This window comes from Ascaphus truei, chromosome 17 (genome assembly GCF_040206685.1).
Source record: "Ascaphus truei isolate aAscTru1 chromosome 17, aAscTru1.hap1, whole genome shotgun sequence".
Taxonomy (NCBI): Eukaryota; Metazoa; Chordata; class Amphibia; order Anura; family Ascaphidae; genus Ascaphus; species Ascaphus truei.
The window spans coordinates 34,218,922-34,231,996 of record NC_134499.1 but is presented as its reverse complement, the minus strand read 5'-3'; the positions used below and the strand labels follow the sequence as shown (position 1 = coordinate 34,231,996).

General features: G+C 40.3%; 1 protein-coding gene across 1 annotated transcript in view; it reads right to left on the bottom strand.

Moving 5' to 3' along the window:
- Nucleotides 1-2,754: 2,754 nt before the first annotated feature.
- The window catches only part of LOC142467798 (uncharacterized), a 36,392-nt gene continuing 26,071 nt past the window's right edge, over nucleotides 2,755-13,075 (bottom strand). The window contains exons 2-4 of the mRNA XM_075573661.1: nucleotides 5,605-5,910; nucleotides 4,134-4,211; nucleotides 2,755-3,770 (exon numbers count right to left, since the gene is read on the bottom strand). Of these exons, the coding sequence (XP_075429776.1) occupies nucleotides 2,773-3,770; nucleotides 4,134-4,211; nucleotides 5,605-5,910 (1,382 nt within the window). The 3' untranslated portion in view covers nucleotides 2,755-2,772. The remainder of the gene's footprint in view (nucleotides 3,771-4,133; nucleotides 4,212-5,604; nucleotides 5,911-13,075) is intronic.

The following is a 13,075-nucleotide window of genomic DNA, read 5'->3' as shown; positions in this document are numbered from 1 at the left end:
AATACGTGTGACGTCATGTTAAGCCAGCGTGAAACGCACGCTAACACTCCTCCCACTCAATTAACATTCGGCTAACGCCCAGGGTACGCCTACAAACACTGAGCCGCACGCATCACACACTGCAGTTACCGTTACTATAACAAAACATGACAGCCAATAGGCTTTGAGGCGCGCACGTCGCTTGGGGGCGGGACTTACATCACTAATCCTTTTTAAGGACGCCTTGGCCCATGACAAGGGTCCCACGTCATACGTGGTGGACCCGGTTTTCAATGTTGTAGATGTTGCATGATAACAAAACAGGTATGTGTTAGAGTAATGGTAAAATGTTGCTAATATGTTTAAAGGGATAGGAAAGTACGTATATTTATTCCGTCAGCAATGTGTACTACTCTTTCAGGTCCTACTATATTGTATTAGGAAACAATTTGTTTGTGATCGCTACATGTTATGCAGTCTGCAATGTTACGCTGTATCCACGCATTGAAAGTGAAAATGGTGGTTACAAAAAAAAAAAAAATTTAAACGCAGAGTCAACGCATAACGATTGTTATATTTACCATTCTTCTAGAATTAACTCTTCGCCTGGCTGCAACTGGTCGCTCCAGAAATGCAAGCCATTTTCATCCACGCTTAACCCAACCGCTGAATCCAGTATGGCACATATCTCCTCCAGGATGCGCTCATAGGAATCGCCACAGCTTTCTTCAAATAATTGGTCGGGAGGTAGGTTCATTTCTTCCGGTTCCCATTCCAATGCAATTTCAGCTGAAAGGCTTGGTACATAATCATAGTACTTTTGTTCTTGTACAATGTGGGTTTCAGGAATGGAGGCTGCAGATATTGCAGCACGTATCGATTCAAACGGATCAGTAGTAGCGGATACATTGCTATTGCCATTAGGAATAAATATGCCTTTCACGACAATATAAGTGCCGTCTTTCAGGAGAAATTGTTTTTCCGGGGCAATCTTCCAGAAACCATAGGTGTGTTGTAGCTTATCCTGGTCACGTTCAAAAAAGTCATTACTTGATAAAGTGAATCTTATTGAGGAATTAAAATTCCGTGCATGCTTACGGTCTTGGTAATAAGGATATTTTGCTCGAATGAAATCATCGATTTGGCGTGTGCTTGCTTTCTGTCCGCGACTGTTCAAGATGGCTTCACAGATCATGTACTTATACCCTAAAAGGGGATTAATATTGTTAACGAATTCATCAGCCATGTCTGAGTAGCACAAAAGCTGTGTGCAGGTCTGTGTTATTTGCTCATCAAAATGAATGTGCTGAATGGCTAACAAACTCCTGTTTTTCCTTGTCAAGGTCAACTAAACTAACTACTTTGACTCCTTCTTTCAAACGCCAATTGGATTTGTTTGTCTAATTGGGTTAACAGTTGTGGTTCGTGATATGGGACTGTGGGAGAAACATTTCTCCTTCTTTTATCTCGTTTGTGAAAAACATCCCTAGACTGTGAATGCGTTCACATAGTGTTTTTTTGAAAACTAACAAAGACCAGTGTGTGAAAATATTTCTTAGCCAGGCATATCAGTAAAAACACACCTGCAAAAAGAAATGTTTTTTCCCCGCTTACATTTCTGTGTGTATGTGAAAGTCTGGTTAACTCCCTGTCTGCATGAGTTTAAATACGTGTGTATATATATATATATATATATATATATATATATATATATATATATATATATATATATATATATATATATATATATATATATATATATATATATATATATATAAATATATCTCTTATAAAAATATATATATATTTATATATAATATTAAAAAAAATTTTATATTGCAGGAGTACACACAACATTGATGGCATTAAGTATACCTTGTATGAAACCTATTTAAATGGTGAGAAACATGATTGAATTAAGTAATAAACATTTGTTTAAGCACAATACTGTTAGAGTCTCATACTTAGGATATTTCTCAAACATTAGGCCTGTATTATTAAAATAGTGTTTTCACAAGGAAGCATGAAGTGTATTAGTTTGTGTATACCAGTTTATATAGTACTATATATATATATATATATATATATATATATATACACACACTCACACATATACATATATATATATATATATATACTCACACACTCACACACTCACACTCACTCAGTGTGTGTGTGTGTGTGTGTATATATATACATATATATACACACACTCACACATATACATATATATATATATATACTCACACACTCACACACTCACACTCACTCAGTGTGTGTGTGTGTGTGTGTGTGTGTGTGTGTGTGTGTGTGTATATATATTATTATACATTCTGAGATGTTATAGAAACGAACACACAACTGATTAAAGGACAAAATTACAATGGCCAAGCAAGGCAAAGGTAAGTAATAATTTACACATAATCCTGCTGTACACGTACAAGAAAGATGTTTGCACTTACTTAGGTGTTTTAATAATTGCATGTGACTAATATGCATATGCAATTCTTACATCAATTAACACACCCAAATGCAATGTTTTGCTGCAAAGTCAATGGCAGCTTCTCTAAACTTAGCAACTGGCTCCTGGTGGACCATTACTGAACAGACGATTACAACATAAATATTTATAACACAATTAATTATGAGTGTTAACATTTCCAAAACTTCACGTGTACAAGAACATAGTTGAAAGTTTGGAAACAACACAGTCTTCAGCATACATACAATAGTAATTAGATAATCTGAAGTCAACAAAACAAGGCCAAAGACATATTTTCTGAATTATAACATTTATTTTTTTTGTTCCTTTTGCGAGCGAGTAACAGGCCTGCTTGTTGTCTCTTGAATTTTCCTTTTTCTTTTGCCACCAACTTTAGGCACAACAGAGCCACTTTGAGTGGCCTCTGGCACTTCACGGGCAGGGCTTGTGGCCAGTGACTGTTCACCTACGGGGCTTGTGGCCAGTGACTCACCTACAGGGCTTGTGGCCAGTGACTCACCTACAGGGCTTTTGGGCAGTGATTCACCTACAGGGCTTTTGGGCAGCGATTCACCTACAGGGCTTTTGGGCAGCGATTCACCTACAGGGCTTTTGGGCAGCGACTCACCTACAGGGCTTTTGGGTAGTGACTGTTCACGGACAGGGCTTGTGCCCAGTGACACATGTGAGCAAGTTGGTAGACACTGCACAAGTGATGGTTGGTCTGTTTCATGTGTGTCTTGTTTTGTTTTTGTCGCCTCCTTTGTAGGTGTCTGCTGCTGAATTTGTACAGATGGCAGCGGTAGGATGTCATCAGGAACCTGCACAGCAATGTCTGCTACTTGACCGGTAACATTTGGGCCTGGTGAATGAATATCAGATGAATGTGGTGAAAACTGACCTGCATGAACAGATCCTGGCTGGGAGGTGTTGAATTGTGGTACATTAGTCATTCTCCAGTAATTAGCTTGTGTTTGCTGAACAACTAATGCTTCGAATGAGGTGTTGATTTTTTGCAACTGTTTAGGCACTTCAATGAAGACTCTGTGGAGATGTGCCAATTGTGATACTGTTTCTTCCTGCAGTCCAATCATCCTTTCCAGCACTGTCATCATGTCTGAATGGCGACGATTTTCTGCGTCCACTATTTTTCCCTCTGAAGCTACAATTGCATCGTATGTGGAAGTTGATGGACGATTTGGCGGTACAACAGTTTCTATTGGCACCTCTTCATGGTCACATGATTGTATTTCAGTCTCTTCTGTGGCGTCATCCTCATCATACTCATCATCCTCATCACCATGATGTTCTAAAAAGAAATGTACACATTATTAAATGGCATGTTAATGTATGCTGTGTTACTATGTAATTGTACTGTGTCCTAAGTAACACCTAACATGTTAGCATACGTTTTATAACCTCATTAAAAACTACCTTGACTTACGAATAATGTTTGGACTCAGTATGAAATATGAATGAATGAAAAGTTGCTCTAAACTCAGAAGTCCTACATGATAATTAACATCACTAACACAATACATGTTGCCTTACACTTAATTTTCACTGACACTAAGTAATCCTATTTAAAGAAGATGTGCAAAACAAATAATGCACATGACAACATAACATATAGAAGAGCACATATTATATGGCCAGCAAATGATACACTCACCTTCTAGTAGTGTTGAGCTGGCTGACCCAGGTGAAGACACTTGTTCCATCTCAGGTGACACATGTCCTTCAGGGGCAACTATATATAACAATAACATTAGTTTTACATTTACATGTGTAAATATTGAACAAACAGTTATTGTATGTTCTGTATTTATGAGTATCTAACAGCATCATTTCCTTAACCCAAAATGTGTGTGTGAAAGTGAACATAAATAGTTGTAATAACAATGTACATGCCTGTGTACTTAGAACTTTTGAGTTCCCTAACATACAACATACTATGGTTCTGCAGTAATGCGTGAGGAAAAATACATTAAATTTGTACCTAAAAATCATATGTTGTGTAGTGATATCAGTATCATAATGTACATAACTATCATGAGATGACCATTCACAATGGTTATCATGAAGGTGGTCATATTGCAAAAAGTGTTGTTTTTGGTAGAGGATATGTGTGGTACATTAATCGAAGATGTGGCACACCTGAATGTGGCTGTGACTCAACAAGACAACACATGCAGTGTGTGATAATGTGTCTTTCATAGTAGTTCAACTATAGATATGAGTGAACTAATGTGTGACGTACGCTTTGATAAGTAATGAGTTGTTGGGGCATTTAGTAGCTAGAGTTAAGCTTTCAAATGAGTGTGATTAACTTCAGTTGTGCTATTCAGGTTGTAAGAAAGGTATTCCCTTCCCCAAAAAGCCTAATCAGCCACACCTTTCAATGACTTGAAACAGGTGCAAATGGTGTGAACTAAGTTGACCGTGAAATGAGGCTGTAATTAGTGTGTGTGCTGAACCCCACCCCCTCTGTTGAAGTGTATGCTGTGATGAGATATTAATTGCAGCTGCTTTAACACAATGGTAGATGAGCTAAGTAGTCATCTGCAGTGTTTAAGTTATGAAAACAATGACATAACATATGCTACGTGTGCCTCATTATGCTGTCTGTATATGACATAAAGCAAAAATGGACCTTTTCATAAGCAACTATAGATGTGTTAGTGCCAGTGATGTTTGTAGGCCGTTACATGCAATTTCTTTGATGCATGCTTAAAATAGGCAGTAATGTCATGTTTGTCGGAGTAAAATCAATAAAATACACAATAATATGATACATATTTCTGTTCTGTACCTGTAGCTACTAATAATTTCTCATGAACATGTGTTACACATGTGTACTACCCTGTTGTTCCCCATCTTCGCCCACCATCAATTGCTTCCACTGCAGCTATGCATTTTGGGAATTCACATGTAAATGAGCACGCAATGGCACGTGCTATATTAGTTACTGCTTTTAGTAGGACTACTACATATATGTCTATTTTGAGATATATATATACAGAATCAGACATATACATATATAGATGCAGGTATGCTTATATTGTGAAGACAGTATAAAAAGCAGTGTAACTATGCAAAATAACTGTAAGCAACGACACGCCTAGTACAGTAATATTTATCACCTGCTGGAAATTGTGACGGATAAATTCCAATGTCACGGTCACCAGCCAAGCCTTCCACGACGACGGTAAGTAATTTTGGCCGAAGCAGCTCCTCCAATGGAGTCAATATGAGACGTTGTGGTGTGGGCCCACCTCCAGTGCCAGTAGCATGCACGCGTTGGTCTTGTATTTTCTTTTTCAATTTGGACCTAATATCATCAAATCTTTTCCGACAATGATACTTGTCCCTGACACTATTCCCACAGGCATTGACACCAATGACTATTGTGTCCCACATTTCTTTTTTGCTTGCTGCACTTGTCCGCCCTTGAAAAACATATAAAAGATATGAGGTAAATTAATAATAATATAAGCACCAGTTTCCTACACTGCTAGCTGTTCCAAGAGATAGCAAACATGCTGTTTTATGTGTAATATGTGCAGCACATGAGCATTCACTACTAAACCTATACATGTAAGCAAGGTTGCATTCATATTGTATGCAGTTCTGGCAAATTGACCGCCTGTGTTTATTTGTCCTTGTAAGGCATGATAAAAAGCTGTGTTTCCACACTAATGAACATAGAAAGATATTGTGTACCCATATTTGCATATGAACAAAACTCAGATGACCTAGGATCACATGTATTTGAATAATAAATGTAAAGTTACACTTACCTACTAAATGTCCATAGAGACTGTCATAGTGCTCCAGAATGCCAGTGACAAGAGCCCTATTTTCCTGGTCATTGAAGCGAGGATTACGTGGCTTCTCCACACGTTTTTTCCGAGCAGGTTTAGGGTCAGAGCTTGGCTGGTGCTGACTGGACTCTCCTTCTTCCAATGGAAGAGCCTCCAAAAGCTGGCCACCAGCAAGCACGCCACCACCAGACACCCCATCAGCAACTGCGCCACCAGCAGCACTCCCAGCACCAGCACTCCCACTCCTAGCACCAGCACTCACACTCCTAGCACCAGCACTCACACTCCTAGCACCAGCACTCACACTCCTAGCACCAGCACTCACACTCCCAGCAACAGCACTCCCAGCAACAGCACTCCCACTCCCAGCAACAGCACTCCCACTCCCAGCAACAGCACTCCCACTCCCAGCAACAGCACTCCCACTCCCAGCAACAGCACTCCCACTCCCAGCAACACCACTCGGTGCACCAGCAACATCACTCCCCTGAACAGTACGTTCACTCCGACGCGTACTCCCACGAGTAGCACTCCCACTCCCACCAGCATCACTCTTCCCACGCTTTGCGGGCATACTTCCAGCACTCACAAAAAACAGACAATAAATGTACAGGCAATCACACGACCCACTTCCACATATAAAACAAGACAAAGATGTAAACAAAACAACAAAGGACAAAGCTCACCCAATACACAACAAGTCTCTCAGTCAATATGCAAATCTTCAATCGTCCAGCTCTGTGCGTCTCTCTCTCTCTCTCACTCCCAACAACACAGAGAATGATTAGCAGTACACGTTGCCTTTAAATATGGCGCGCAATCAAAAACATGCTTGTTTCGCCTGATTCAGCAAGATTTGTGATTGTGCAACCTAACAGCACCCCGCCACGCACGCCGATACACCTGTGTGTGATCGGCTCATCATCGTGAGAGTGGGCGGATTTGTTTTCTGGTTGATTTTGAATGTATTCGGCACTTACTGCATACGGAGAGGGAAAAACGCCAATAACATGACTAATCGATAAGGTTGCCGATTTCACATAATCGTCGCTTACTGCATGAGGCCCCTAATCTGACTTCCAGTATGGCGCCAGAGGGTGAAGTCACATCCCCCTGAACTCCTGCAGCCTCACAGCTCCTACACAGATCAGCAGCTTAAACAACCAGGACAAATGATTTAAGGAAGTAGATAAAAACTCACTGAATGCTTCTGTGAGGGGAGATACATGTGCAGGCAGTCTCTGCAGAGACATCTGGCTGAATAAGGCTGAGCTCAGACAGGCTGCAACGCTACCGCACGTCCGCGCCTCTTTGCTGATCGATGTGCGCTCATCCCCCGCAGACAGAATGACGTGATTGGAGGCGGGACTTTAACACGTTGTGTGTTTGTGATTGGCTGGCGAAGTACAGGTGACGCGGCTGCCACTTGAAATCACAACTTCATTTGTCTTCTTCAAGTGCAGCGGCGCCAACGCTGTACTGCGCCGCCGGGTGTCGTTTTCAGTTTGAAAACTCACACCCACCAAAGCGAAAGAGTGGCGAACGTGAATGACGCAGCAGGTCACGTGACGTGCCGTCACACGACCCTGCTGCGTCAGGTAAGGAGGGGGGGCGGCCAACGGAGAAGGTAAGGTGGGGGGGCGCCACAAAAAAAGGTTTGCGCGCCCCTGCCTTTAACCAAGAGCGGCCAACTCCAGTCCTCAAGGGTCACCAACAGATCAGGAGGATATAGCATGCTATGAGTACGTAAAAATGAATTAGCTTTCTTAATGACACGCAGAATACATTTCAAACCATGTGGAGCCCATGGTGTAACTATGCCGGTGGCCCATCTTTTCATTGGTCATTGTTACCAATATAGTGATGATTTGGATCAGAACAACCGTCTGCAGAGTATCTGTCCCCGTCCTGATTAGTTTCCCACGTAGGTAATGCGTGCACTGAGAAAAAATCACGCTGACACATGTTCAGAATGATAATGTCTGACTTTATTCCTACAGCCTGCGTTCCTATATAGAGGCTGCATTGGGGGATTGTATGCAAAAGGAGCTCTCTCAGGTCTAAAGGTTGTGTGTAAATACACATGTCAGTATCTCATTGGTTCTTGTTGGGTCTTTTCCTTGTATGGTCTTGTTGTTGCAGTTTATGGTCCTGTTATTGCAGGTTTTTTGGACACATCAGCATTTGAGGGGAATTCCTCGGTGCCATCTTCCTTACTTGAAGGGAGGGGTAGCTGCGGTAGCCATTTTGAGTAAGGAATCATAGCAAAGTATTACAGATGAAGAAATAGGCATTTTATCCAATCCATCACAGTGAATTCTATGGAAATTAATTTTCATTATGCCCTCATCCCCCCTCACTTTTTGTCTTTTAATTGTATTACATTTTAAATTGAAATAACCTCTTGTACTAATCATTGTACCTTTTTCAACATCGCCCTATTTGCGACCCTCCTCCCCAATTATTTTTGTTTTCTCTATCCCTTTCCAACCCTAAAAAAAAAATAAAGCTGAGTAAAAAAATAAATAAATAGGTACTATTACTTCTCAAAGTGTTGCTAACTGTTGTAGATAAGAGGTTATATATAGTGAGCATTAGCAATGCTTAGCGAAAAGATGCCTTCCTGAGCTGTAAGACACCCTGGGCCATATTTAGTAGGTGAATCTATGTTATAAAACACCTTCTGGTTCCAGTAGACACTTGTGTCAAACATATACCCATTTGACGCAGCATTTTGAGGTAAGAATGGTTGATATTTGTTGGAATATATTATGTTACTGCTGTCTTCTTGATGCATATTTAAATAATTTTTCTGTGTGATAGTTCTTTACAAAATGACATGAGCTTCTTTCATCGTCCAAGGCCGCTCTGGCAACAAAGACGTTTATTAAGTATTAATTAATAGCCTAACAATGAAGTTGAAAGCCCTAAACTCCAACCAAGATGCGGAATTATCCTCCAAGTTATCATTTCTACAAGCACGTATTTTGGTTTCTTTTAGCGCGAGATACTGCGTTCTCTGTTACTGTAATGCGCATTGATTATATGAATGTTGGTTGACAGCTGAACATTTTTTTTTATTGACCTTTTTTTTATACCCTTAACATGGCCATTTTTAAGGGGTTACAGTTGCTGGTTATTTTGTGTTATAACCTTGTACGATTCACCCACTTTAAGTTGAATATGGGAACCTTATGAAGCATTCTGTCATATTTCAGAAGTAAAATAATGGGACAGCCATGTCATTTTGTCTAAGGAACATAATCAACTACATCTAATGATCAGATATATGAACCATTTTGATCTTAGTCAAGCTACTGTAGTTTTTTCTATTGCAGCCTGGTTAATACATTATAACACTCATTAGGTAAATAACACATGTTACAGGCTGTATCTCACTCTTTGCCTTAGCATAAGCTTCAGAAAAGCTTAGTGTTAATCTGCACTAACATTAGCTATCAGGGGTCATAGCTGAAAGTAGGTTGCATTCAACAATGGGCATCAATGAAGTTATCACTTTGTAATGATACGGTATCACACAGAAATATTGCATATGATCACCAGCTAACTCCTGTTCCATGCTGACGTAATGTCTAATTTAATAGAAGTACTTAAACACGACTGCAGAAGCAAATTGTGAAAGCGTTATTTGTGGTATCACTAAATGCATTCAAACAACCCAGGTTATCATCCATGGACAGAGCGTCCTGATTTTATTTACTGGAAGAAGAAATGCATTTGTGCTTGCTCAAGGCTGAAAGAAAATGACAGAGAAAGGATGAGAAAGTGATTTATTGAGGTGTGCTGTGTATGGCCTCACCTCACACACGCAGCTGCAATGTACATTTCCCCTTTTTTACCCAACATAAATTGATTTCTAGTGTTAAAATAAAATATCTTGGCCTGTGTATGAAATGCATCAAATAAGAGGGGGAAATTCCAAATATAACTACTGTACATCAAAATCAGTACTCACGAAATACAAACCATATAACAGAACCGTATTGGAAACTAGACTGTAATTGTTGTATTCTCAGTTGTATTGTATTTTTGACAAGTCGGATAGGGCAGCGGCTGATATATTTGTAGTGTTTACTATCGTACAGATGTGGAAAATAAATATATAATTCCAGCGCTCCTCCCAAATTAACTTGCCATTTTTGTAACGCCATTTCTAAATGTTTAACCTACGTTTAATAACAAAGGAGCAGTTTAGTTAAAAAAATGTTGATCAAAACAAGATTTAAGCTGGCTAACCCCATCAAAGTACACTCCAAATAGAGCAGGTTTCAGGTGAAAGTGCTCAAATGGTTAAATTAATGAAGCATCATGCTATCTGTATGTAACAGGGTATGTCTTTTCTGTCTGTCTTTCCCCTCCCTGTTATGTAAGTCCTGCTAGCTGCAGGCTGTAAGAGGTTAATTCTGTGGGCTTGTGACCCCCCTTCGTGCTCCTCTCTGATGGACAGAAGTAAACTGTGGTGACTCATGGCCTGTGTAAGCCTATCAGGGATAGGTATAAACCATGAGCCCGCCCCTTCTCCTTCCTGATTAGGGGCAGTGCCAAATGTAGTCAGTCCTGCTCTGGATGAGGAAGAGAGCAGTAGGGCTATGAGTCTCTCCCATTGCGGGATGAGCGTGTCCACCTCCAGCCCCTGAGGTTGGGGGAACATCTGATTATACCACCAGATGAACACACAGAACAAGAATCCCCTACTGTATGTAGTGAGAGCACTCAGAGGCTATAAATGGGAGAACTAATGATGGTAACTAAGGACTGTGGAACCTCAAATGAGAATGGGTGAGAGGACAAAATGAATGATATGGTTATAACATTAAAACCAAAACTTTATTAAAGAGTATTACCCCAAATATAAAATAAAGTGGGTTAAAACCATGAGCCTAATTAACATGATGCCTATAAGCTATGTGAATTAAAAGGCAAGGGAGAAACTATCATAAATCAAATGCGGGAACTACTGTTTGAACCACAGTAGCAAATGCAGTAACCCACGTACTCAAATGTTGTGCGATGTGTAGTCTATCACCAACACTGGTAGTGTGAATACACGTGTGGGGTACAGCAAGGGAAGGGGGGCTGTAATCAGCCCATACATAACACACAGGCTCCGTTGTTAACATAGTCGGCAGTTCCTAATAAGCCGAAGTTAAAAGTGTGTATACTGGATAAATTGCGTGTCTGGGCTCAGGGACAGCCTGCCATCGCTGACCCTAGGTCCCACAGTAATCACACTACCAGCCACGGGCACAAGTGTATGCTATACACAGAGCGGACTGTAATGCCTCCCTGAGCCACTGATCAGTGATCAGCCCCGTTTGTAACGTGCAAGCTCCACTGTTAGTGCAGTCAGTAATTGTTGGAGGCCCAGTGTAATCAGTGTGTGTACCGGATAGATTGCCTGTCTGGAGTCCAACTGTGTTCGGGGCGGCTCCTATTCTGGACCCATGAACCTGCTCATCCTTACTATGGAGATTTTTTGTTAAACCCTTGCCAGTTTTTCAGCTGCCTACAGGTTGTACTTGTATCATTACACTTACATGCCTATAAAAACACCACATAGATTGTAAGCTCCCCGGGACAGGAACTTCCTTTCCTATTGTCTGATTTTATGTTTGTCTCTCTGGCAAGAAAAGCATGTACAGGTGCGTCAACACTACCCTCTTGATTAAAGGGTTAAATTGATGGAATTTCCATAGAGATCATGGAGACTGACAAATTGCTTTGCTCCTCCACTCCGTCAAGAAGTATACAGAAGTTGTCAGCACTTCTCGCCAACACAAATATTATACCACAAACAATTGTAGATATTTTATGATAGGTGTAATTTGTTCCATATTTTTACTACATACTGTAATATCAGCATGTAGTATTCCATCTATGCTTTTGAGTAAGGAATACCTAAGACCTAAGAAAGACCCATGTTACATATATGCAGATGATCTATACAGGTGTACCTCACATTATTGCCTAATTATGAATTAATGCTAATTTGAAATGCACAAGAACCATTTCATTACTGCAGAATAATAAGCATGCTGTTTTTTGTCAGCATTTTCTCACCAGCAAAATACTATTATAATAATAATATATCCCTAAGAATCGCACAATGAAGCAACCCTGACAATCTCTGCTCTGTACGCCTCCTAATACCTTAATAACAAAGGCAATGCAACATATTATGGATGTGTGTATACAGAGTTGCTCAGGGATCTTACGCAGCACCTGTCTGAACAAAAGGAACTGTCAAAGAAAAGATTGACAGTCTAGATGTGTACCAGCCAAGACTGTCTGAAAAAAATCAATCATTAAGTGGAAGACATAAACAGGCGGAATGTGGGTGGTACATATAGCAGATGGTTTTAAAGACCCAAATATATTACAGAAACTTTGCTTCCTGGATTCACAAGTTACAAGTCGAAGGAAGTCAATAAATAACCAATATCCTAATGAAATAGCATTTCAAATAAGGGGCAGCATGCTTCCCTATGCCTGCCTGGGGAAGAATGAGGTACAGTACATTGTAGAAGCCTTTTAGAATCCCTTAGCAAAACAAGCAGATAAACATGAAAAGATCTAATAACTGTAAGGAACCCCCAGTTATGCATTCCAAAAAGTGTGTGGGTTAGGTAGCACTCCACAGTAAAGGGTGTTTAGTAAATTAATAAACCAATAATATGGTGCAGGGGAACAGGGAGGGACCTCAGACGCCCCCAGGGAAAATCACTAATATGTACAGTGGTTCCCAGCACACAATAAAGAAGAATCAGAC